A 27,769-nucleotide genomic window follows, 5' to 3' on the forward strand; every position below is an offset into this window, starting at 1 on the left:
CTTGCAGTCTAATCTAAACCCCAACCCCTCCAGCTTGCAGGCACCTGCTGCTCCAGCTCCTTGCATTGCTGAATCAGCATTTCCCCCCTGATCATTCTGTGGAATCTGTTTCACTACCAGATCATCCAAGAAGGAAAGGAACTCATTGCAACACACTAAATATGTGCCTTGGTTCTGCAACAGAGATATTGATACAGATTTGATAAGGATTAATTTCTAAGAGAATTTTAAACCCTGTGAAATTAATACAAGTAATTTCTGAGCCAACCCAAAAGGGACTTTTTGAAATGTCAACTAGATTTCTATTTCTCCACTGAAGCTGTAAAAAAATAGTACAGATGAATAGTATCACAACTGGACTCCACAAAACTCAGCCTGGGCACTCACAATGAGTGTCTATCTTTGAAAACTGAGACTATGTGAGGAGTGAGTAGGATCCCAGACGCAGGACTGAAATATGAGTATTTCTGACTCTGCATCCTGACGGAATCCATTGAACTGTTCTTCCCACTGTGTCAGCAAACATTGGTCACTTGCACTCTTATAAGTCTTCATTAGTTTCTAGCAATATTATTCTTATTTGTTTTTCTGAAAGGCAAAGTGTTTTAATCAAACATTGTCTGAATCTTCCTAAACTCTCTTCTTTCAGGTCAGAGTTCTGGATCGCAGAACATTCCCACAACACATAACACCCCATTCCCTGGAAGTTTTCAAGGCCAGACTGGATGGGGCTCTGAGCAAGCTGGTCTAGTGGGTGACATCTCTTTCCAGGGCAAGGGGTTAGAACTACATTATCTTTAACATTCCTTCCAATCCAAACCATTCTGTGAACTATTATGGACCTCTAGAAATGGCTTGTCAGGAGAGAGAACTCACCGGCTGCCCTCGGAGTCCTCGAGGGCCCTGTGGCCCTATGGGACCAGGATCCCCCTGAAAGGAAAAAAAGTATTATGATGACTGAGAAAGAGCTGACATGGAGTCAAGTGAACAAACATTTTAAGATGCTCCTGCTAAATTACACTGTTCACATATTAGGCAAAACAGGATTAAAGGAATCTCACTGCCCTCTTTCAGTTATTTATGAGGAAGATCAACCCACTGAATTTTAAACACCTACCACTAAATGCAACCTGATTACAGGCAGAAACCATTTATATCAGGTTATTATCAGATTATCTTAAAGCTGTGTCACCATGATATTTTTATGAAAAACATTTGCTAGGATTTTTCTCCTATTCTAGCTGAAAAGCCTCAGAAAGAAATGTAAACAGTAACTATCTGATGGCTGTGGAATGTGGTCTGGATATTGTTTACCAACAGGTGCATCTTTGATTGGTCCATGTGAGTTGTTTCTACTTAATAACCAAATAAAGATCCAGCTGTGTCAAAGCCTCTGAGAGTCATGAGCTTTTGTTATCATGCCATTCTATTCCATTCATTCCTTTCTAGCTTTCTGCTGGATCCTTTCTCTCTATTCTTTTTAGTATAGTTTTAGTATAGCATTTTAATATAATATAATATAATATAATATAATATAATATAATATAATATAATATAATATAATATAATATAATATAATATAATATAATATAATATAATATAATATCATAATATAATAAATCAGCCTTCTGAACCATGGAGTCAAGATTCTTATCTCTTCCCTTGTCCTGGGACCCTTGAACACAACTATAAAGCTGTATTTCTCAGGGACAGAGAGTCTCTGAAATTTCTCAAGAATTGACAAGCCTATTCTCTCTCCAGGGAGGCTTCAGATCTGCCTCCATCTCCTCCCAGGGGTTCCTTTTGGTCTGCCCTACATTTTGCTTTGTAGGGTACCATTTACAGCACACCAGTTTCCAGTGACATGAAGGGGTGCAAATGAGAAGCCACTTCTCCAGGTGCCATGGCAGTGCCACACCAGCTGCTCGGAACACTGCTCAGCAGCTGCTGCAGGATCCCACGTCAGCTGCGCCCTCCCAGGACTCTCTTATATGACTGCACTTGACACTAGTCATGCCAGAGGAACTGTTTGTACCATCTTTCTTTCCTCTGAGCAGCAGCAACTTATTCCACAGGTATTTCACAGACTTCAGTGGAGCAACACAGTCAGTCAGGTACAGCTGTGGCAGAGGAAGCGTGACAGAGCCTGGCCTGCTGGGACCCGCAGAGAGGAGCACTGCTCAGAGATGGGTGCCAGAAGACAGGTCCATGGCTACCAAGCACAGTCTGACTTTCACACAATGCTGCTTTCTCTGCTTATCCAAAGACATATCTGACATTTTAGTGCCAGCAGCAGAGCAGTGACAAAATTCTTTGTTTCCCCTAATGATCTTTGCACAAATCATTCCCTGCAGTAATTCACCCTTTATTGGAGTTTCTGCAGCTGTTTCAGGTCAGGGTCACTGTGAATTAAAATTTTCATTTGTCAGGGAGAAGGAGATTCATTTCTGCTCAAAATGGTGCACTTACATCCTTCCCTGGTGGCCCCTCACGACCAGCAGGACCCGTCACACCTGGCTCCCCCTGCAATTCAGCAAAAAGGGAAGAGATCAGCTCAAGGTCAAATTCAGACCAGCATCACCACTATAAGTGGTATGGGGTTTCTGCAATGTGTGACTGAGCTCAGTGAAAAATTTTTTAAAGCCAGCAAGAGGCTCGTTCATCTTATATGACATGCAGCTTATAAAAATAACTCAGAAACATCTCCTGTAAGTGATGCACAAGGCAGTGCTCTGCTTTCCAGCAAATTATTTGCTACTGCTACTGAAGGCACTGAAAACCACCAATACATTCATGATACAGAAGCTATCATAATGAGGAAGAGATGAGGATCTCCAGCACTGGATTTTTCACATGAGCTTCTGAAAGCAGAGAATTTTATTTCCCTGTAAAAAAGGCAGGATTAGGTGGAAGAACATTCAGTTTTGTATTTCCCCTTTTACACCAAGGAGCTCCAAAAAGAGTGGAGAACAACTTTTCATGCAGGACTTGAGGTTTGAGTTTTATGACCCACAAGAAACTAAATTAAAGGGACATTTCTATTCACTTTTCTGTAAATTTTGTACTTGAACTTATTTTGCACTTCAGCATTTGTGGAGGAGAGCTAGCACTTATCCAACAAGTGCAGTAGGGGTCCTCACTTTGCCAGCATTTTTACCAGAAGGATGTGGTATGGAGGCATCCTTGAGATTTACTCACAACGGAGTATCTCAAAGGGAGCATCAGAGGATTCAGCTCCACCAGCTGCCTCACCTTCCCCAGAATCAGAAGTTCAGCAGAGGGAATGAAGACAGCTGCTGTCATTTCTGTGCCATAGATGTGGCCCATAGTTGAAAACAGCCACATGAAACACTGTCATAATTTTTACCTACTACCTCAGAAAAGGCAATTTCAATTCCCACAATCTTTCTCCAAAGGATTGTGCATGAGGTACCTGTTACTTACCCGGGGACCTGGGGGACCTGTATCTCCTCTCTGTCCTTTGAAACCCTACACAAGGCAATGAAATAAATAATTATCCATCACCCCAGTGCAGGAAACACTAAGAAAACTCTAGCTTCAATGTTAATTTAATAGCCTTTCCAGTTTTGCCTAAAGTTACTGGGGACTAGTCAGCATGGAGCAGCTATGTTCCAGGGAGTAATTAGGCAGGGCCACATCACAGGAAAAGTTTTCCATAGCTCCTAAAGCTGTAAAACCAAGGCTGTACTCTGTGTATCCTTGGTGTGTCCAGCCAATACATTATTTAACCCTAAACTTTACTGTCCCCACTCTTTCAGAGGACCTGTAACAGAACACAAGGGCTACAGCTGTGACTTCTGGTGGAGGGGTGTCATGAGGTTACATGCTTTAATTTCTAGATAAGGGATTTACTCTTCTCCACATGTGAAGAGAAATGTCTGTGTTCTATTGTTGTTGCTTATTTACATGTTTTATTTAGTCACAATGCCAGGACTGGTTATGTGTTTGCATCAGTAAAGTGTGGGAACTCAGTACATCACTCCGGATGTCCAGAGCTACCGAGACAACCCTTGGGGGGCTCGGAAGCCCTGGAATGTTGCCAAAAGTACCTGGTGGCTTGACTTTGATCCTTTTAAAGAAATGACACCTGAAGGTGAGGAGATGAGAAAATTTCATGTCTAAATAGAGAGGGGATGTTATTCACTTGTTAGAACTTAAGTTAGAATGCACTGTACAGGGGGGTTTTATGTATTGTACAGGGGGGTCTAGAATTCTGTACATGGATCAGGAGTCCCAAGATGGAGGAATTTGGGCGTGCCCTGTCCTTCTTCTTTCTTCTCCTTGGCATCCATGTTCAGGATGATGTTGGCATGTGTGGATTGGTTCATAGAAAGAGTACACTTGCCAACAAGGGCAGAAAGTATTGGGAAGTAAAGGTAAATATCGAATACGTAATTTTCATTATAAAAGAGACAACCGCCTCGTGGGCGGGGGAGAGTGCCTTTGGCTGTCTTGCTGATCAGACCTCGGCTGGACAGACAGAAAATCTTTGTAGATAAGAAATAATAAACTCAACTGAAGACCGAAAGCAAGAGTCCAGACTCCTTCTTCGAGAGCGCGGCCTACCCAGAACCACTTTTTCCCGTGCTGGGGCAGAGACAATCAACAGCCGACCCCGGCAGTAAAGAATCTCATTTGTCCAAGAAATACTCCCTGACTATAGTACAGGGGGTTGAGTGGGTGGAACCCTCCAGAGCAACACCCACCGGCAATCCTCTGGCACCCTCCCGGCCTGGGAGCCCTTGTTCTCCAGGCTTTCCCTGTGGGAAACAATAATGCTTGTGTTAGAGAGAGCCCCAGGTCCATCCCACTGCTGCTGGAAACTTCTCACTCCTCTCCCTTACACATAACATCACTGAGAACTGTGAGTGCCCAGGGTTTGTCCAGCAGAGTCCGGGTTTGCAGGGAGAACAGCAGGGGCAGACATTCCCAAACACAGCTCGACCTGCACCGTCACCTGCACTCTGAGGTCCTGAGGCATTTTACAGCTCTGCACTGGTGCACGTTTGCAGTGTCAGAGACACACCGATACGTCACCAGCACATGCAAAATCAGCATCTGCACATAGAAATGGAGTGGTTTGGTGCAAACACAAACTATCTGCAGTTTCTGTGACAAGCACTCCTCTACTTAACAGCTGTCCTAATGCCTGGGAACTTGGCTGTTCCCAGAACCACTAAGTCCCATTTGACAGTCACAGGAAGAGGCTGGCAATGCCTGATACTTGAAGCACATTCTTCATGTAACACACACAGTTGCAAGAAATAACATTCACTGCCAAATTTACTAACATTGCTTTTTAGCTGACAACTTCATGGTTCAGCTTTTTTCCCCTCAGCAAATGCAAGTAAAGACGAAGTAGAGAAAATCAAATATAAACCTTCTAATTCTGGGCAACAGAACTGTCTCAGGGCAATCCAGAAAAAAAGCTTCTTTAAAGACTCCTCCTCTAAACTTTTTATGCCCCATAAACTTATATCAAAAAGATAGATCACTAGGCTTAATGTTACAAGACAACCTTCTTTCTCTGCAGTGTTTAAGACAGCTGTAAAAGTGGAGTCACTAAGTTTTAGTGTATTTATAGTAGTTGTAAAAGTAAAAGAACCCAGTTTCTTTTCAAGATTGCTCATGTGTCATGCCTATAAATCGCTCAAGACAATACAGTTCTTCTGGTGTTAAAAACAGATGTGCAAACAGGCTCCTTGCTCCCCCTAAGGACTCCATAGATAGGCAGCTTCATAAACAACAACTGGATGCAGCTTCTGATTGACTGAGCAAAACAGTTCTAAATTACATTACCGGCTCCCCCAGAGATCCTGGTTTGCCATCTTTGCCATCATTCCCAGCAATGCCCTGTTAAATGAAATGCAAAACAGGATAAAATTGACAAGGAGGATTAGTGGGGGTTTCTGTCAGTGTGAAAAGTCTGCTCATCATGACATGCTTATGTTTGCCTAAATCTCCAAAACCTTCCCTACTTCTATAGCTCAGCCATAAACCTCTCCCTGCTCCAACCTGTAACGGCATAACATCTTTCCCTTTCCAATATGGAAATATTTCCCCTTCCAGCAAGGTGAGCACACCAACAATCTTAAATCAGGATTCTAAAATCAGCTGTTACAAATCATTATAATGCCATTATCTTCAGGTAGGCTACTTTACAGTAGAATTATCTCTGGCTCTATCCTTATGAGAGATTAAAAAAATTTCAAAATGTTGTATATTTTCCAGAAGAGAGGAGTCTATGCCCAAGGTGCACTTGAATCTGAGTCAGTGCAAAGGAATCATTATGACCGGATTCAGATAAAGTCAATGTCCCAGTCTTTGAATCCCTGTGTCCCTACACTGGAATTATATCTTGATTTCTGTGCTCTGTATAAGAGTATTTCTTCCAATGAGAAGACAGGCAATGAACAGTCCTGATTCACATTGTTATTAACACTTTGCTTTAAAGAGATCAAATACAGATTCTGGAACAAAACAAATACTGTCCTGGAACAAGGACATTGCATCAGTGTGACAGACACTGCCACAGACCGTGCATGGCTGTCAAAGCACCTCAGAAGTGTCACCTCTTTGTTTTACATACCTATGTGTGCATGAATAATTTAATGTACTGAATTAGAAGGAACTTAATCACACTCACAGGAAGTCCAGGCAGCCCTGGTGGGCCCTGCGGACCTGGGGGTCCATCTTTGCCCTGGAAAGAAAGAACAAACACGAGGGTCAGGCAAGCTCCTCAGAGGCTTCTATCAGATGAAGATTTATCACATGCAGAGTCTGACGGGGGACAAATGTGAGGAGGTCTTGTAGCCCATGTCACACAGTCTATGAGGTTTTCCTGAACTCCTTCTAGTTTAGAATAGATGGCTCCCTTTAAACATAAATAAATCACTATTATCATTGAGTTCTTACAAATTGAGAAACCTCTGAAATCACTCGTTTGTTTTTTTTTTTCTGAAGCCAAATTATATTTAATATTTCATCCTTAACTTCCTGGATAAAGTGTCCTGCCAGGAAGCAGATGTGTATTTTATACCTTTTAAATGAGTAATTACCAGAAATGGCTTGCTGACCGTCCCAAAAAATTCCCTCACCCCACAGAAGTGGACAATATCACTCCAGGTCTTTCACAGAGTCACAATCTTATCATCCATTTGAAACAGAATTTCAGCCAGCCTGTTCATCTTGTCTCTGGCCTCTCTGAGAATGCTCACTGATTTCGTAACAGCCATCAGAAGGACCATCACTGTTTACTTATTATGAAGTTCAGGCTGTGAAATGGCTCTGCAAAAGGCACCTTGTCCCTCAGGAAACCTTGCTCTAGAAATTAATCACTGAATTACACAGTTTTAAACTGTTCCAACTCAATAGGGAGTATTCTTTAGGGAAGGTTCATTTTTAACTTTTCAAACTGAAGTTAGCATCAATCAGATTACCCACCTCTCCCAGGGTTTTCTGACACATTACCATAAAGTAGCATCTGAAAACCCTTAAAATGAAACAGCAATGCCAAAATTCTTCATGGGCTTCTCAAAAGTTATACCTGTACTGGTATTTTTTGTGGTGCCAGGAAGTAGTGCCAGGCTTCAGCATCTCAGCAGTCTGTGCTGTGACATCCTTCAACAGGTTGCTGGTAATATTTTGATAATCCCCACACAGAGTTCAGGTGCTTAGGTCATGAAGCATCTAAGAGATGCTAATAGCAAGGACAGACAGACAAGAGGAACAAAAATCTCCATAGAGGTCCCACGGGCTGGACTATCCTCTGGCTAACTTGGAATGTCATTTGGTGAGTAAAAGAAGTGCTAGAACAGTAATCTGTGGCTATTTGTGGAGGTTCTACTTGCAGGCTGAATATTTTGGGGAGCTTTCAAATGACATTACATGGATGCCAGCTCAGCTTTATTTCACAGACCTAAACCTAGGTGAAGCCAGTGGTGAAGCACAGAGCTTAGAGATTACCATATCTCCTGGGTTTCCTGCTGGTCCTATTGGTCCTGGTGCCCCATCTGTTCCCTAAACAAAATAAAGCAGAAACAATGTGATTAATAAATCTTATGTGTTTGTCAACACATACCCTACCATAGCTGGCAACTCTGGAGCTTTCTTTAATCACTCAGCTTAACATTCATTCCATTTCTTCATTCATCACTGAAATGCAGGGCCAGCCTCTGCACTCAATCAGCCTCCAAAGACAGAAATAGTCAGACATTTGAGTTTGGTCTTGGCTCTTCCTTCTGAAAACAGGGGACAAATAGGAAAAAGCCAATCATGACAAAAACCACTGTGAAGAACAGCAATTATGGAAGAACAGAAATTCTGAAACACACATTGTGGCAGGCAATCTCCTGGAGCCACGAGTCAACGCAGACAGAGGGAAAAGTCAGCAAAAGCTGAAGAACAAAATTGTCTAGGGGACATCACATTTTGCTCTGTTTTGACAGGTTCAGTTTTACTTTTCCTTTGGCTGTGAATCTGTTCAGCAGGTCTCATAGGACAATTTAAAGTGTTTTAATCCCACTGGTTCAGCCCTGTTGTTGTACTAGTATTAGGTTAATAGAGTCACAGCAAATGTGTCTGTTATTAATCTCTCCTGAAATAATGCTCATGGGAGCTCAAATCACCCACAAAGCAAGTTCACGTGCTGTCACAGCAGCAAAGCACCCAGCATCCTTTGGGCACTGACACCATCTGAATATAGAATTTTAATCTAATCCCCTTTTTCTGGTACGTCTTGTCATTTAGTCAGTGCAATGTGAATTCAGGCTGTGCTGATCCCCAGAACAGATGAAGGTGGCACATCCTCAGCACAGCAGATTCAAACTGCACTGTAAGCAGCAATATGAGCTGTGATGACTCTGGACAATGAAAGGTGCTTTGGAGAGAAAAGTCCTTGACTCAGAAAAAAATCCCCAAACTTGAAGGAAGCAAAGCAGGAGAGCCAGCAGGAGAGCCAAGTGATCTCAGCCCTGATCCTGCACTATCACCCCTTTTTAAATACAAGGAAGCATAATTTTATTCATGGAGAGAGCAGAATCTAAGAATGGGGACTGTGATGGAGAGGGACATGTAAAAGGCCTTTTAATTTAAAAGTAACTTACACAACTAAAATGCTCTTAGATCTGCTAGTTCTAGACTAACAACTTACCCCACACACAGGAAAGCACCTATACATGTACTAAATAGTCCCTATGGAAGAGTTTTCATCATCATCTTTGTGTTGTATAAAGAGAGCAACTGAAGCTTAGCAACAATTTACAGAATGAGTTGAAGCAATCAGTGGAAAGTGGCCAATGTATTAAACAGCAATTACCGTGAGTGGGGAACTCTATCACACTCAGGGGATCATTAGAAACCCACTGGAAAATGCAAATTTAGTGCACAGACAGATGGGAACGGTCCTTTCCACCACATGGAGCTTGCAACACCCTGTATCAGCAAGAAACTACAGGAACATCTTTGTAACAGAGGAACTTACAGGTGGACCAGGGTTTCCAGGAGCCCCTGAGAAGCCAGGCATTCCAGGGTGGCCCTGCAGAATGAAATCAGAGACTTTCTTTACGCATTAGTCACGTATCTACTTTAATAGAAGTTAACTGGTGATTATTGTGAAGTAACACCAAAATGAGTCAATACACAGAGAGCTGGTTATAAGGGAATAAAGGCTTTTTAAAGTGAAATCTTGGTTTTCAAAGCATGCATTTCAAAAATAACGTAGTTAAATTTCAGGTGTTCTTCTTCCCATGCATATTTTAGTCTATGCTAATGGCAGATGAGAGCAGATATTGTGGAATTGCACAAGACAGGAGGTCAGCTGGGAAACCAAGCCTGTGTAAAATGTCCTGAAAATGTCATTGAAGAGGTGCTGATTTGCACCTTAAATCAGTGACTCAGCCCTTGGCAAATTAACTATGAAAGTTTACTCTTATTTAAACCATTCTCATCTTTCCTGTGGCTTCTCAGTCCCTCCTAAAAGAGGTCCTCCTTACATTCATCATCTAAGACAAATAGACACACTGGCTTTTTCAACCTGTAGACACCTGAACTCCTGGAAATCATCTAGGGAATATCCAAGGAAATGAGTAAGGGTTAGGTAATGCAGAAAATTCAATGCATTCATCCCAGAGGTGAGGAAACAGATGGTACTGGGAGGTTTTTATTGGAGATGAGGATGAAATCTGTGGAGGACTGCTATGGTTCCAATCTTTGACAGAGCCCATTTGGGGTTTGTCAGTGATGAAGAGCTCCCATCTTCCTCCTCTACCTCTGAGAAGGGTACTCTTATACAGGCATCATAGGAGTTACTGATGAAGGACCAATCACAGTGACAGTACTGCTGGAGAGCACACTTGTTTTTACCTGTTCACCTTTTTCTCCTACTTCCCCAGTCATGCCACGGTCTCCTTTAGCACCCTGGTAATAAAAAAAGAGCCATTAAAAGTCAATGAGATTCAGTGTTGTGACAGCTTTTTGACCTCTCTCATAAAGCACTTGGACATTCAAGAATAAAACTCAAGAATCAGGACTGAGCCCTTCTTGCTCTCCTCTTAAATTCTTCTCTAGAATTTCACTACCAGTGCTGGAGCCAGGAATTTATGTGGAAAATGGCCTCTGAGCAGACCCAGCATAGCTGGTTTCTAATGTTTTATTATCATAGGCATAAAGAGGAATTACACATCCTTAAAGACCAGGCAGGTTATTAGGCACTTCACTAAATCACATCTTGATAAAGAATCATCTGGCCCAACAAAAGTGCCCACACCCTTCAGGGACAACAGCAATAAAACCAGCATTTCTAAGGTGCAGCCAGAAAATTCACACCCAGAAAGTGCTCTCCTTTTTCTCTCTCTTTCTATTCTAGAGACACAGGTAGAGACAGCTAACTCAACTGTGCTGGTCTGCATAACCAGTGCTTACAGGGAGACAAGACAGTGAAAATTACTGAGGTGAAGGTGAGCAAGGTGTGAACAATGCACAGAGCAATAATGAATTGCTGGCCATGGAAATAATACACTGGTTTGCTACACGAGAGCTAGGAGACAAAGGGGAGAAAGAGGGTTGATATTTATTCATAAAAGAAATCTAATTCATATGGCCAGAAGGAATGAAGCTGTTCATGAGCAAAGATCTGCAGCTCTACTGCTCTTCTTTCAGAGCAGGACCTAACAGCTTGGATGATGCTGGTAAAGACAATACACCACAGAGTCAAAAGTGCAGAGCAATTTGGGTCTTCCACTGCAAGGATCCTCCTAAGCTATGCAGAAAAGAGTCACAAAGACTGACCTGGTGTTTGCTTCTCTCTAGGGGTCTTTTTTTTTTTTTTTTTTTTTTTTTTTTTTTTTTTTTGAATTATTTTTATTGAATTCAAGTTAGACTACTTATCAGTTACTTGATTTGACTTTATGCACAGGTACAGTTTGAAATTTATCCTGTTATTTCACCTAACTATCCACTTTTGCTGCCTAAATCTCTGCTTTCTTATGAAATATAAGAAAGCAGCAGACGTGGTATGTCTCAGATTGCTTGGCATTTCTGCCAGTTATTGGCTTTATGGGTTACTAATTCTCTTCTAAATTTTATCCTGGAACATACTTTCATTTTGATCAATTCTGTTTACTTTCAAGATTGTGCTGCTGTCCCCACCACACTTTTAATTGCAAGATATGAAATTAATTCATGAAACTCTATTAGCTTGTCCTGCACTCTAACAAGTGCAAATACAAAGATGTTAAAATAGCAGGAGCTATTTTAGACAGTAAGTCAGTAGTGAAAGGATGTCTGGAGGAAACTGTGGCCGATCATTAAATCACCTCCCCTCATTGATTTGTTTTGATTTATTTCACATTAGGCAGTTGTAAAGGTTTTAACTGTGGCCAGGCACTGGTATTGTGAACAGACTGGTGACAGTCCTCTTTACGAGAAATGTTTGAAACGTGACCTTATTGGAATACTTCAAACAATGGAAGTTTTATGTTCACCTATGTCCTAGACCATGAAGCAGCACCACGTAGCTAAAAGAAGTTTTTTCTGTGTCATGTTTCAGGAAATACTTGGAGTTTTTGGGTAAGACCACCAGGGCAGATGGTGTGTTTGGAGCCCAGCAGCCCATTACAGCCTTAATTTAAGTTCCAGCACATAAGATTCAAAAAGGAGAGAAATAGACATAGTGGATGCTGCTGAGGCATTAATTTCTTTATCAGCTAATTTGAGTTGAAACTTACTCTCAAGTCTATCCATCAATGTAATGAAATTCAACACCAAGAATCAGGCCCTCAGATGTGTCTGCCTTTCTGTGTGTGAACAAAGGGATGGTAGAAGACACTATTAAAGTGAAACAATTCCTCATGCCATGGGCAAGGACACCTTCTTAAACCAAGATGTTCAAACCCCCATCCAACTTAACCTTTAATATTTCCAGAGATGAGGCACTCACAACTTCTTTGGGCAACCTGCTCCCAAAATAGTTAGCGTGACTAATTAGTCACAAATAAGTTTTCATTAGATAACTGAAGAAAACTAACCAACCTTTGGGCCATCGAGCCCAGGTGGGCCTGGAGGACCTCTGGGACCAGCAATCCCCTGCAATGCACAAGAGGTAGAAGTAAACACTAGTTTAGTTCATTGACTCCACGGGCCTCTAAAAAAAGATTCAGCAGGTTGTTGATGAAAAAAAATAATCAATAATCTTATAAGAAACCATCAACCATATTAATAGAAAAACAAGGTCCCAGCAAATCCAAGGCATGGTCACTCCCTCAGCTCTCTTACCATTTTCCCATCCTGGCCATCTCTACCTGGTGGTCCTCGGAGACCTTTATCCCCTTTGAAACCTGGGATGCCTGGCAGTCCTGGTGGGCCAGGAGGGCACTCACTGCACACATCCTGGGAGAGAACATGGGAAAACACATCAGCAACAGACTGCAGGCACTTAGCAGACCCTGTGGACACCCACTATGAATGCAGCACTGTGGTGCTGGTATAATTCTCGATCCTTTGCTGTTTCACCTGGGGATTGGGGTGAATTTGCCTTAAAGAACCAATGAGGGCAGCATGAAGCAGAGTGAGGGTCAGCAGCTGAGCTCACACCTGCTCCCAGGGGAAGTTTCCTGTCAGTTCTAAGTCCTAATTGGTCACCCAGGATCAGGAAACCAAGGAAAAGCTCTTCCTGATGGGGAGGTTAGGGAGACTAGAAAGATTATCAAGAAAAACATTGGTTTGAATCTACAAGACCACTAGAAGCCTTTGTCTGCTCCAGGCTGAAAGATCTGTGTTACTGCTTAGAGGGCAGGTTTCTAGGGATAAGTCAGGTGCAAAACAATGTCATAATGAAAGAATTATTCAGCAGCCAGCTTGGCTAAGGACAACTCATCCAATGGAGTTTGTGAAGACCAAGTGAATGTCACAGTGTCCTAGCCAGATTTTATCAGGGAGAATCACTACCTCCCTCCTTCCAAACATCTCTGAAGCATGGTCTCAGCAGTCTTTACATTCCAGCTATCCTCAGGAGATTGAATCCATCTATGACATTTCCATTTCAAAGGCAGACTCCCTTCAGTAAAGAGGGAGGGAATCCTGCCCATAAGAGCACAATACAAAACGGATTATCAGGTGGGGAGTCAGGAGCCCCTGCTACAACACCCAACTCTGTCAATAATCTGTTGCAAAACTGTGGGGTAAATTGTCCTTCTGGGTCTCAGTGCCTACATCCACATTTATCTACTTACAATGTAAGCTTGAGAAACACCCGTAACAGCAGAGTCCTAATTTCATCTGGGATTTCAAGGTTCTGCTTTCTGTACCAAGTGTGGAGTGAAAAAATACCAAGCAGAAAAAATGTACAAATGTGTTTAACCATAATAGAAGCAAAGGAAGGAAATGAAAGAACATCAAAGTGACATCCTGTACCCAAGAGTGAGTCTCTTGCTCTTGTCCAGATCAGAAGACCCAAGCAACACCTTATGGTGAAACCTCCAGAATAATATTGGGGTCTACAAAACAAAGAGCTCTTCAGTGAAGAGTAATTTCACAGCAGCAATCTTAAAAGGGTCCTTTGGTTAATGTGGTTGGTAAGAGAAGGTAATTTTTTAGTTTATTTCAATCAATAAGAAAAGATTTCTTGCCAGGTTTAAGACAGTTTAAAAAACTTACAACTCAGCCCATGTAAATCTATAGAGATTTTTCAGTCAACACCTATCAAAGACTGACTAATTTCTCACAAAATTCTCTACACGGAGAGTAAAGGCAGACAGATTATCACTTTTCAATCACAAGTACTTTTGGGATAATTACCTGCATCCTTTTAGATTCACAATGCAAACTAAATATGCACCCACAATTACCCAAAATCATTCCATTCACTGTTGAAGGTGCACATGAAAAATCCAGCATTTTACTAAAATGGTTTCCATTTTCTGGTTTAGATAATGTAACTTGAAAATGCTTATCTCTCCTTGAATGAATGCCTCAGGAAGAGCTGAGAAAGTCTTAGAGATGTTATAGAGAATTTTTTAGGTCATTTCACTGCTGGGGAAGGGATTTTCATCTCCACGGTGAGCTCGTGTCCCAATACCAGTGCAAGTAGGAGGCTTGTAAGTCTTGAGCTTTGAAAGAGTGTTTAAAGACACCTTTTGCACTTGTAGTCCAGACACTTTCCCATGACAGAGTGTTAGGTCTGAATCAGTGATAAACTCCCACCCTCATTAAAGGCTGATTACCTTTACCAGGAGATTTATGTCCTCTGGAGTGAGCAGGGGTGGGGAACCCTATGGAACAAGAAATTCATTATTTCAGGCAATTTTAAGAAGCAGCAAGACATGAAAATTTTTCCTGAACATGTTCTTGGATTCTCACTGGTTTTCCTTGTCCTGTCTAGGACCCACTGGGCTAAACTTGTACTTCCCACCCCACCCTACCAATGCTTTTCATTGCAACCTGAGATGAGTTCTTGCTGAGGGTACTGTACAGTGGTGCTAAGGAAGTGCCTTTAAAATTTTGGCTTTTATTTACATGCAGAATATCCAGTTGTTCTCATACCATTCCAAAGCCTTCACTAAACTTTTAGTGGGTTTTAGTCTTTTTCCTACTGCTCTGCTGGGAAAAACAACAGTGGAAAAGCACCCAAGTTCACTTCTGAGGCGAGGTGTACAGGTGGATACTGAGTTAAAAGGAAGATGTAACACAGAAGTGAAGTTACATACAGGTTTTCCAGGAGGTCCTCTTTCTCCTGGATTTCCAGGTACACCCTACAGATCAAGAAAAAGAAAAAAAATGTGAAATTATTATACAATACCCCCCTGGTTTCTCTTCCACTCTGCTGACTGAACTGCACTAGTACTCATTTTACTTTCCTCTGCTGAGCAGCACTACTCCTTGCATGTGACAGACAGCAAATTCCTGCAAATATCTGCAACTTGAACATCTTCTCGAACACTTGCTAAAATTCATTTGAGTCACACAGAGACTGGAATTGGTTTAGCTTGTCTTCTGGTGATAGGAAACACTATGAACTTTACTGGTGTGAAGGATGAAGCTTTAAATCTTTGAAGGCACCTGTCCACAAGCAAAATCAATTTGTTTGTTTGTTTGTCTGGTTGGTTGTTTTTTTTGTTTGTTGAGGTGTAGAGATATCAGTTTGCTTGAGATGAAGGCGTAGAAGCTACCAACATTTTCAGAGTTTTATGTTCAGAAAGGCAGGATTAGGAAAAGGGACAACTTTCAACCCTCAGTGTGCATCTTTTACATGTTGTTTACAAGGAATTAAGTTTGCTAAAAACAAAACAAAAACCATGTCTAAAAATTTTTGTAAAGTCTTTCAATAAAGTAATGCTGACTTGGGAAACCAAATATTTTGAACAAGACAGTTGGCCACGGCTCAGATGGTGACAATACTCTGCATTGTGAGGATCCTTGCAGTTTTAAGGATACTCAGTGACATTTCCCCAAACAATTTTCTCCTGAATTCCTGTATCCACCTGGTCCATCACCCTGTGTCATCACTCAAGCAAGTGCATGTTCCACTCATACTTAGAACCTTAAAGAGCATACAAAATTTACCACATACAAAAGCTGTCCTACCTGATCATTTTAGTCTCTAAAGGAACAGTTTCTACTGACTATCTAAAAATATCTTATTTGTGTTCAGCTTTGTTGATTCTGCAGAAGTCCCACATGGGGTTTTCTCTCAAATGGCTCCAGATTTGCCACCCAGGATATTCACAGAATCACAGAAGGGTTGGAAGGGACCTTCAAGACCCTCTAAATAATCCACCCCCTGCCATGGGCAGGGACACTTTCCACTAGACCAGTTTGCTTCAAGCCCCATCCAACACAGCCTTGAACACTCTCAGGGATGGGGCGGCAAAGCTTCTCTGGGTAACCTGTGCCAGTGTTTCACCACCCTCACAGAAAAGAACTTCTTCCATATATCCATTTTGAACCTACTTTCTCCCAGTTTGAAGCTATTACCCTTTTACTGCCACTCCCCTTCTGTGGAGAGAAAAAGGTTGAAAGTGGAAGACTTGATGAGGAGGGAAAAATAGTGTTGTTTTCACTCAACCTCCACACCTTGCAGCTGGAGGATGCTAAGAATATTCAGTGTGGAAAATTTCACGTGTTGTGTTTTCTCAGGGTTGTTTTCTGTCTGTCCTGAGAAGTGAAGGTTTTATAGAAGATAACAGAATGCTGCAAAAAACTTAAAAGGCATTCCTCACAGGCTGTGGCCTCCCTGCTGGGCAAAGGAGAGATAAGAAGCTTGGAGGTTACCCTGAGCACTTTTTGCCCCCGCCAAGATGGAATAAGCTTAGCAATGCATGTGTCCCCATTCTGCCAGTGTGGTAATGGAATAAATCTATTCTTTACACTTCAGCTCTGGATTTTGTCTGTCTTGGTTACTTATAGTTCCACACCGTGTCCAAAGTCCTTCTCCATCCTTCTTCAAGGCTCCCTTCAGGTACTGGAAGACCATGAATAGGTCACCCTGAAGCCTTCACTTTTCCAGGCTCAACAATCCCAATTCTCTCCACCTTTCCTTGTAAGAGAGTTGTTCTACCCCTCCAGCTGCCTTGGTGGCCTCCTCTGGACTCACTCCAACAGTTCCACGTCCTTCCTGTGCTGTGGGACCCCAGAGCTGGGCACAGCACTGCAGGTGGGGTCTCACCAGAGTGGAGTAGAGAGGCAGAATCCCCTGCCCTGACCTCTTGGCCACGCTGGTTTTGATACAGCCCAGGACTTCATTGGCTTTTTGGGCTGCATCAACATCTGGATGCTGATCAAGGTACAAGTAAGTGGCTTTCAATCAGTCTAGGCTCAGCTACTGACCTAGGAGCTACTCTTTGAGACTATCCAGGACTTCCATATGGAAAGTGCCTTTAAAATTTGGTCAAATACTTAGTGAGGAAGGACACTGGGTGTTCTTTCTGCCACCTTGGCTCAGGTTATTCAGTTGTGCCAATCAGTTCATTGCATTATTTACACAGACAACCAGATGGGGATATGAGAATTAATGACTGAAGAGCACTGTGTGTCATGATACACCACAATTGTAGCTATAGGGCAAACTTGAATTTCATCCTTGAGTCTCACTTAGTACTTAAATCCTGTATGCCTTGCTAGAGGAGAGAAAAAATGGGAAAATATATTGATTATCTTTTTCTATGTCCATATTAAATGCTTCTGGATGAGCAACAACCTTTCAATTACCTTGACATTCTAAGAGACAAAAATTAAACAGACACTGAAATGGACCTTAAGTGGAGCTGAAGTAGTACTGAAGTTCATGGATGAACTTTTGTTTCCTGAGGAACTAAACCTTCTGCAGGTGAGAACAAAGAGAAGATAATGTCTGAAGATGATGTTTATCTCACATTTCTCCCCAGAAGTCCTTCTGGAGAACTGAGTAAATATAAGAAATCACTTTAGTAATTTATAGCTTTCCTTCTTCCACAGAATTTCAAGGTGAATCCAGAGAACTGTGTATTGTTCCCAGAGTTCCTTCCCTTTCACAAGTGCTAACTGTCAGGTCGTGCTTTTGGCATCTCCACTGTATTCTCAGCCACTTCTGAAAATGGGAAGAGGGATGGCTAAATAACAATTACACAGATCTTATATTCCCAGACCTACTTTGTTCAGGAAGACTCACACAAAACTTGCTCTAAAAAGTGTGATGCAAAGCAAAAACTTGAGCTATGAAATAATCCTGGATCAGAAAGCAAGACAGAAAAGACAGTTCAGAAATGTCTTTCATGCTGACTAGTAGCACAGCTATAAATATATGCCATAGGGCTCAGTGACAGCCTTCTGCTTTGGGATCTGAAATATGAACATGGCACTAGCGGTGTAATCTGAGTATTTAAAGATCTTTTAAAAAAAGAATGTAGGAAAAGACATCTTAGTTATGTGAAAAGACATGCAAGAAGAGAGTGAATAAAATGGAAATCCTTAGAAAGGATTAAGCACAGCTATCATGTCCACATGGCATCAGATTGCCTTGAGACTAAAAGGCATTTTCTTGGATGTTATATGATGTGGAGCTGGTGATGTCTCTAAAAGGGTGGAAACAAGACAGGAAAAGAGATGAAGCTCTGTGCTATGGCTGACAAACATGAAAAAAACCCTGCCTCCCCAGGAAAAGTCAAACAATTGAAAGGTACAAGACTGCAAACAGAGAATGTCCATTGAAGAATGCTTTTGTGAGCCAAACAGAACAAATCAGATGTAGATGATGGCACTTCAGCATGGTGCATTATCAGAGAACAGGCCAATGGAAGCAGAGTCAAAAGCAGAGGAAATATTGCTGGTCTGTAGAGGCCTGGAGTTAGAAAAGGCTGACAAAAACAGACAAGCTACAAATACAGAATCACAGAATACCCTGGGTTGTAAGGGGCAAATATAGAATCACAGAATACCCTGGGATGTAAGGGACCCACAAAAAATCAAGTCCAGCTCCTGGTCTTGCACAGGACAATCCCAGGAATCCCATCAGGTGCCTGGGAGCACTATCCAAATGCTCCTTGAACTCTGTCAGTCTTGGTGCTGTGACCACTTGCCTGGGGATCCTGTTCCAGTGCTGGCCACTATCTGGATGAAGAACGTTTTCCTAATATCCAACCTAAACCTCCCCTAATGCAGCTTCACATTGCTCAGAGCAGAATGAAAATGCTAGAATGAAGACATGGAATTTAAAACTGCATCTGACAAGCTAATAGGGGAGGGAACTGGAAAAGAGAAAGCCAGAAAATTCAGAAAAAAGGAAATGAGTCTGGCCAAAAAACTGCATGGCACAGAAAATAAATGCTGCTAACATGATGAGGGACAATGCACAGACCCAAATAACAACCAGTGTTGGAAAACTCATAAGGTTTGAACACTTTCAGGAGATTGCAGCCAAGAGTGGCTGGCACAAAGCAGAACATCCAATGAGTGGTGCAGCACACCAGTACAGGGAAAAGATGTCAGCCATGAGGAGGTGTGATGTACAGTATCCAGAGCATCAGTCTGCAAAATCTGACACACAGGAATGGTCTTTAAATGGGAACTGATGGAAACTGTGCTGCTGATAATGCTAAAAAACAATATTTAGCTTAGTTGGTTGGCAAATTGTGCTAATTATGCCAAAGTTGTGGGTTGATCCCCTCATGGCCCATTCACTTCAGACTTGGACTTGATGAGCCTTGTGGGTCTCTTCCAATACAGAATATTCTGATTCTGTAACTAAAAAGAAATTAAATGCTGGTGCAGTTAAGAGACAAAATCCTACGATGGGGAAAATGATGCTCAGGTAAGTGGTGCATGTGAAAATACTCAAAGGAAGTCTGTAAGGAAATATAAGTGTATAGGGGAAGCGTGTAAGTCACACAGGCATATGGTGGAATAGTTCTATTACAAGACTAAAAATTAAACTTGAAATGCAGTATCTTAAATCAGTTATATGTCACAGCAATAAAGAGACAATAGGTGAGTTAATAAGTGTACCCTGGTTTGGGGTGTAAGTGCCCTAAAACAAACACAAAGGCTCCTTGGAACTGTCCTTCTATGTGGATGGCAAAATCAACCTCAGAACATCAAACTCTGCTTTTCAAATCCATTGGCAGTAATTTATGCATCCACAAAGGTTTTGCAATTATGAAAGAAAATGCAGGGGGAAGATGAACTTCTCAGTAATGCTGGAACTTAGTTACCATAAATAATTAACCTAATTAAGAAGTGATTAATTCAGTGTTTATGTTAATTCAAATTACCATAATCAAAATACAGAAAGATCCTATTAAACAGGTGCCCTTACTGTTAACAGGAGGATAACAGAATATCTCATTCAGATTGTTTCCTAATCTAAGGACACTAAATAGGTGTGTTGAACAGAAACATTTTATTTCCCAGCAGACAGGCAGGGGAGAACAGATGATTCCAAAACATGAAGTGTAGGGTGGCTGGCCAGAGAGTGTCTGCTCCTTTAGGGGTATCTGGTCAAGGACCTTTTTGAATTTGACAAAGGAAGAGAAGGAAAAAGTCATAAATTAGAATGCCAAGGACACAAACCTGACCAACAAAAAAGGACGCCAGTGATGGGAAGCAAATCTGGACATTCACACTAATTGATCAAGGCATGTGGAAATATGAGGAGGCATATTGCAGCAAGGTTACCTCATCCAGGACCTTGTCAGCTGGGAAATTAAGGGAAAAGGAGGAAACCAGAACCCAAATTTTCCAAGACACACAGACCTAAGGAGAAGCAGATCTTGTCACTGCCAGTAACTGATGGGATATCAAAAACCAGACTGCACTTCCTGGGAGAGCAATCTGGACCCTCCAAGAGATCAGATTGTAAACTGGGGGACCATGAACTCAGAGGGCTGAGGGACTGACAGAGCTGGGGAGATGCATGAGGGGCTGTGCAGGGGAAGACAGAGTGACAAACAAACAGGGGGTACACACAAAAGGGTATAAAAGGGTATAAAACAGAGCTGGCAGAGCATTTGTTTGGCTGAGCCCTGCATCTGCCCACTGTGGCTTGTCCTGTGGTTTTACATCTTCTAATAAACCATAGAATCATGGGATGGTTTGGAAGGGACCTGAAATCCCATCTCATTCCAAGCCCCCGCCATGGACAGGACACTTTCCACTGGACTAGGTGGCTCCAAGCCCCATCCAACGTGGCCTTGAGCACTTCCAGGGATGGGGCAGTCACAGCTTCTCTGGGCATTCTGCTCCAGTGCTTCACTACATGCACAGTTAAGAATTTCTTCCATATCTCTAATTTAACCAGGCAGGAGGGACCTGCTCTGCAGCAGCTGGAGGAGACAGCACTGCATATAACATCAGTGAACATGTAGAAATACTTTTTTATAATCCTCAGACTAGGAGATTGGCCAACTTCTCTGACAGAAGGTACTTAAGGCTACACTATTTTAATGCTTGATACAGGAATACTGCTAGATTAAAATGTGATTTGGAGTTTTTTTTCCAAAAGCAAGAGAAAGTAATTTTTTTAAGTGACTGAGGTCCTTCAAGTAGGCACAATGTGTAGTAGTTATGTTATGGAAAAAAATTATTCATATTATTAGAAAAAAATGACCTAAAAAAAGCACACTTTTCAGGCTTTAAGAATTAGAGCTTTGGTTAATCAGAAAAAAAAAAAAAGCAAATTTAAAGACAAGAAAATTATATACATGGAAGAAGACAACATGTCCCAGCTTTGTCGCAGAAAAATATAATTCATAAGGATTTATGGACATAATGAACTCTAGAAGCCAAACAAATAGCAAGGCTTTTTCTAAGAGGAACAGAACAAGGCCAAAGCAGCACAATAGTACTGTAAACCTAGGCAAGTATTTTCAAAACCTAAGTCTGAATAAAAAAAGACACTGTTCTGAGAACTCTTGATATTAAATTGAGTAGCCAACAGATATTTCAAAAGGTGACTTTGAAAATATGCCAAAAAATACGACACGCTTTTGGGGAACCAGAAAAAATCTAGAGGGTAGTCCTGTAAAAAACCCCAATTTATTCACCAGTGGGAGAGAATTCTGGACAAAGCTATTGCAAAAATAGCATTGACTCTTTCGTGTCCCCAAATGCAGTTGTAAATCTGATTTGCTGTATCAGAGAATGCAACTGATAGCAGGCATTTCCACAAGCATCTGATGAGTTTGCAACTGGAAAAATAATTCAGAGTAACTTGATGTATGTAAATGTGATTTTAAAGAACTTTTCAGTCTCAGAAAAAAAAACATGGAATACATTTGCAAAGGCCACAGAAAAGTACAAGACACTAAGGCAAGACATTCAGGCAATTGACACTGCATGGCTTGGGAGATGCATGGCAAATTCATATTAGCAATTCAAATTGGAGCTTTCCTATCCAATGATATCCTGTTTGAACACAGCAGAGTACAAAAATGGACATGTTTCAGAGGATACAGGAACACTGCATTGGCACACAAGAGTGCAGAAGCAGAATAAAAAGTTCCTTATGCTAGTTAAATAAAGATAGAGATCAGGGAACTGCAAATGCATGATCTTGTCAAAATAGGTTACCCCTGCTGACACACCAAGAAATGTTGGAATGTGGCCTGTACCTCCAATTATACCTCCTGAAACACAGATTGAATGGTTTAACAAGTGATCAGACAATACAGAAAGGGTCTAAAAGACATATTGACAGCAATTAAGGCAGTGAGTGTAACAGAGAATGTGTTTTATAAGTAGCCTGAGGAATGTTTGTGTTTGGATTAATTTTCTGCAGAGAAAAGAAAAATGTAAAGACCTCAGTGCTGCATTTCCAAGAGTTGACCAGCCAATGCTGATCTGAGCAGAGCCAGAAAGAGACCCCAAAAAGCTGCCTCAGGCACTCTCCTCACACACTACAACTCTAATAAACCCATCTATCCTATCTCCTCTTCAAAACATCTTAATTAAAAATTTCAAACATCTGAGACACGATGATGAGATCTAGGGACAGGCACCAGGACACAATCAAGCCCAAATCTCTGGCTGCCCAGGGACACAAGGGACCATTTCAGCTATCATGGGCTCTGGAAGAAAACCCTGGATCAATCATTTGTCTTGTGACAAAGTATAGAGCCAGAGAATCTTTGCATGGTTTGGGTTAGAAGGGACCATAAAGATCATCCAGTTCCCAACTTGTGCCATGGGCAGGGACACCTTCCACTCTCCCAGGCTGCTCAGAGACCCATCCAGCCTGGCCTTGGACACTTCCAGGGATGGGCATCCACAACCCCTCTGGGAATAAGTAGGTGGGAAGAAAACAGGAGCTTTCCACAGGAAACTACCCCCTTTAGGCCACCTGATGGACTCAGTAAAGCCACACTAGGGTTGAAAAGTGCTTCCTGTGGAGCTGGTGAGAGCTGGTACCCATTTCAGACACGACAGCATCACAGAGCAGCACTGAGAAGGAGAGTTCCAGGAGGTCACTTCTCCCTCCCCCCAGTGTTCCCTTAAACCCAAAGATCAAGCCCTTCCAAATCTTCAGAGGCTCCTTCAAAGGACTGGTTTCCACATCACAAAGGAAAAAAAAATTCTCCTGTTTCTGATGCAGCACTGAAGTGGAACCAGGCAGAGAGAGGGGCCAGCATTCCAGCTGGGAGTCTGCCACGTTCCTCTCTGTTCCTCAGTTCCATGACTCACCACTGAGACAGTGGGAGGACAATGCACCAAGAGGTTAAAATGCCCTCAAACATGCACAATAGCAGCAGCAAAATGAACTCACAGAGAACTTAACAGCTGTGGCCCTGTTTTAACAGAAAGGGTACTTATCTCAGTGGATTCTAAGAAGTTCCTAGACAGCCTAACCACCATCCTTTTCCAGTGTGGGATCTTTCCCCAGTGTATGCTGCCAAGTCCCTTCTCCAGTGTCATTTTAAAATGGTTCAGTGATGAACCCCACTTTCCTTGAAGCAATCCTCCTTACTCCAACCATTTTCCCCTTTGACATCCTAAGTTGTAAGAGCTCTGCTTCTGCAAATCATCTCCTTTGGACAACCCTAAAAACACTCAGAGACTGCAGTTATTTATGAGCACAAATTTTTAAGGAACTTAGATGCAAGCATTGACCAATTTCTTGAGCACTTAGACTTTTATTTTACTTACATCCTGGCCAGGAGGCCCCTGTGGTCCAGGGATCCCAGGCACACCACGGGGACCCTGAGAGGGAGAGAACAGACAAACCCAGTAATGTGAGCAGTATTTAAGAGGTGTTTCTTAGCTGAAGAGAGGAAATCCTTAACCTGAAAGTTATTGGTATAAAAATTAGCCAGAACTTACACAATTATGAGAGAGTTTAAGAATAAATATAATTACAGCTCATACTGCACTATCCTGGTATCAGTTATTCCTGTGCCTCAAGGGACTTCATGTGCATCACTGAAGTCAAGCTTCCCATAGATTGATTGGAGAGGTAATAATGACCTTTTACAGGAGGTGGGTTTTTGAACAGGAATATGACTGAGCGCAGGACAGTGGAGGAGAGAAGTTCCATTTCCTCAGTTCCAGGCTATCACACTGCTAGGACTGGCTGTTGTCGTGGAAATTCAGGCCAGTGTCTACTGAGACCAGGGTACACAGTTGTTTGTGCCACACCAATGGACTGCATCCTTGAAAAATTGAATGTTGAGGGACTAAAGTGTGTTTGGTGAATACTGATAGCTGTAAGATTTAAGTAAGAAAAATGTTCTAAAATGGTTTCTTTTAAACCTTTGAGGCTTTGGCTATACGTAATATGCCTTGAATTATGTGCTTTAAAATATTTTTTTTTAAATAAAGGTGAAGCAAGTCACTCATTATTTCTCTTGTAGGACTATTGTCACATGAGGAAAAGCTTCCACCAGGCCAAGGCTCTTGAGCAACTCTTTCTCACAGCTCAATATAGCAGAGAGGTATCTGGTCATACACAGAGGTTCTGGTGGATCAGCCACCCTGTGACCATTCCTCAAGCAAAACCAAAGCAATTATATCTGCCCTCATGAAATGACTGGTAAAAACATAATTAGTGTGGTTGTCCCCTCCCCAAAGAATTTGGGTATAGCTAGAAAGACATACTGTACCAGTGACCCTTTGTCTCCTGGGGGTCCTGCAGGGCCCTACAAACAGAAAAGACACAGCAATAAAAACACTTAAAAATCTCATTTAGCAGGGTGGGTCCTGCATTAAGGCATTATTCTCTGCACTGGACTGTGTGCTGCACTCATGAGTGTGGATGTGTGAGCACTGTGCCCATGGACAACCCATGCTCCTGGCTGGGTCTGGAGACACAGAACCACAGCATCCACACATCCCTTGGGCTGGGACAGGACAACTCCCCCAGGTTCTGAAGACCACTACATTCAGCTACTTCTGACACAAGGAGAAACATCCCACAGGACTTCTCTGCTCCTTAATGTAGGTCAAAGCAGGGGGAGCAGTGGGCTTGTGCATGCTGTTTGTTTGGGGATGCAACTTAAAATGTGCAGCTGAGTAGAGGGAGCCACTGGCAGGCACCCACTTCTGTAGAACACCACAGAAGTGATGCAGTACCATACCCATCATGGGTGACTCAATCTGGTATTCCAAACACACCCAAAACAAGGCTTGAATAAATTGGCTACCACTATAACTCCTCTCTCCTTCTGCTTTCTGTTTCAGGCACAGCAACTCATTAATCCTCACCATGTCTCCATGAAAGAAGACACCTTAGCGCATGTTAAAGAAATGGCTTAATGCATAATTTAATTAATACCCACAAGGCAAGGCAGGGCAAAATTGAAACTTTTCTATTTATACTGTGCATCCATGCATTAGGCAGCTTCAGCATAAACATGTGAATTCACCCCAATTGTCCAAGCTGTCCCCTACTCTGCTGGAAATAACACACTCTGCTAATGTTCAAGTTTAAGGCTCAGTGTTATGTAAATTGTAACTCAATACTTCAGCAGATATGGTAAAAAAAAATCCTCATCTATATATACTTTTTGTGCAGGGAGCAAAGCCTGAGAGAGGTTAAGGGCACAGGAGGAAACAGGGTGAGGATTCCAATTAAAAAGAGTTGTTGGCTCTCAGCTCTGAAGCTGAAGTATTATAAACACAATTTTGTCACATCGCTAAAAAGAGGAGAGGCTGACGTCTTTAATTCAGCATGTAATATGCACTGAAGCAACTCCACTGATTTTATTCTGTTTTTTTTTTTTTTTTTTTTTACTGTAGGATTCAGTCTTTGTGACAGTCTGCTAGATTCAAGGTTATACAGAGTTGGTTTTTTTTCCAATTCCAGTATCTGCACTGGAGCTGAGGTTATGATGAATCTACAGTGGAAAAAGCCCATCATAATAGGGGTTTGGTTGTTGTTTTCTTGGGTTTTTTCTTTCTTTTTTAAAAGAAACATTTAGTAAAGCAAACTAAATAAATAAAACATATCATTTGAGAACAGTGTGGTGTGTAGGTGGCTACACATCCTGACAGTGGGCAAATAATGAAGACACCGAAAAAACCAATCTTTTGGTGTGAGACAAGAGATGTCTGCATTTGGAGTCAAGTCCTTAGTCATTTATGTTTATGGAGATGAGGATGCTAAATCCCCAATGAAGAACAACTTTGTCATCCTGTGTACATCAGGATGCAGACATGAACTCATCGAGCCCTGGACTGAATCTAAAAATCTGTAATTAAAGACTATTCACTAACTAGTGATTTTCAAACAAGCCAGATACTCATTTATTAATTTAATTTTAATTTAATTAATGGCTGAACATTGAGAAGTACAAGAACACCACTGTTCCTTAGATAAATAATAGATAAATCTATAGATCCTTAGATAAATCATAGGACAACCAGGAAATCTGCAGTCATTGGTAATTCTGTGAGTACCATAAAAGCCATGATACAATCACAGTGTGAAACAGGACCAACCCAGTCTGCTCTAACTCAGATAGAATTCAGCATGGTAAAAGCAAATATTAAGTGGACAGAAGTCAGAAAGTCAGATTTTTCAACTCATTACCCAGCAATATGACTTATCATTTCAAGGCAACTTCCTGTACTAATTGAGACATTTATATCTAGATAAACAGAGCACTAATAACCAAACACTGAATGATTGGTCCAGGATCATGGCATGCATGAGGTATTGCAAAAGAATGCAAGGGCTCAGATGTCCTCATGCAATTACAGCCAGAACTTTGCGTCCTCCTGAACATATTTCACCAGCAAATTCAGTGCATAGCTGGAGGTCTCTGAGCAGGACTACTGCCAGAGCACTGCCAAATCCCTCTCATTTCTAGAGGAGTTATACATGACAAGTAGTGGAGTGATCAAAGCCCAGCAACACAAAAATCCAAATTTTCCAAGCAGACTCCCATATACACCATGTGAACAACTGATAGTCAGGAGAGCAGAGCTGGATGAGGTCAAACCTACCAAATATTTGGGGGAAATTATGGGGAGAAGGCCCCTCTTGGAACGCAGCAGTTTAAGCAATCTCATTTTGTATTTTGCTATTGGAGTGTCTCTATCTCACTCATGTGGATGTGTGTGCCACACTCAAACCTTCCAACAGGGTTCATACCACAGCAGGGTTGTATCTGTCCAGGAGACCAGAGCTGCTGCCTTGGCACAGATCTCCTCTCACATCCACAGCCAGTGCACCAGGATGATGCACAAAATTCAGGAGCGACATTCCTGACAAAATTCAGGAGTGACACCAATCAATCCTATGGCACTTTCAGCCCTCATAGCAGACATGTGACATGTAAGCTACAAAAGG

The 27,769-nt window shown here is 41.9% G+C and overlaps 1 protein-coding gene across 5 annotated transcripts in view; it reads right to left on the reverse strand.

Moving 5' to 3' along the window:
- COL22A1 (collagen type XXII alpha 1 chain) overlaps nt 1–27,769 on the reverse strand; it is a 241,567-nt gene that overhangs the window by 29,539 nt on the left and 184,259 nt on the right. For all 5 annotated transcript variants that reach the window (XM_064398335.1, XM_064398343.1, XM_064398346.1 and 2 more), the window contains 15 exons: nt 25,080–25,115; nt 24,127–24,180; nt 15,222–15,266; nt 14,739–14,786; nt 12,793–12,906; nt 12,550–12,603; nt 10,384–10,437; nt 9,503–9,556; nt 7,987–8,040; nt 6,668–6,721; nt 5,821–5,874; nt 4,728–4,781; nt 3,445–3,489; nt 2,470–2,523; nt 877–930 (listed from right to left, as the gene is read on the reverse strand). In XM_064398335.1, the coding sequence (XP_064254405.1) occupies nt 877–930; nt 2,470–2,523; nt 3,445–3,489; nt 4,728–4,781; nt 5,821–5,874; nt 6,668–6,721; nt 7,987–8,040; nt 9,503–9,556; nt 10,384–10,437; nt 12,550–12,603; nt 12,793–12,906; nt 14,739–14,786; nt 15,222–15,266; nt 24,127–24,180; nt 25,080–25,115 (828 nt within the window). The remainder of the gene's footprint in view (nt 1–876; nt 931–2,469; nt 2,524–3,444; nt 3,490–4,727; nt 4,782–5,820; nt 5,875–6,667; nt 6,722–7,986; nt 8,041–9,502; nt 9,557–10,383; nt 10,438–12,549; nt 12,604–12,792; nt 12,907–14,738; nt 14,787–15,221; nt 15,267–24,126; nt 24,181–25,079; nt 25,116–27,769) is intronic.

This window comes from Passer domesticus, chromosome 1 (assembly GCF_036417665.1).
Source record: "Passer domesticus isolate bPasDom1 chromosome 1, bPasDom1.hap1, whole genome shotgun sequence".
NCBI classification, from domain to species: domain Eukaryota; kingdom Metazoa; phylum Chordata; class Aves; order Passeriformes; family Passeridae; genus Passer; species Passer domesticus.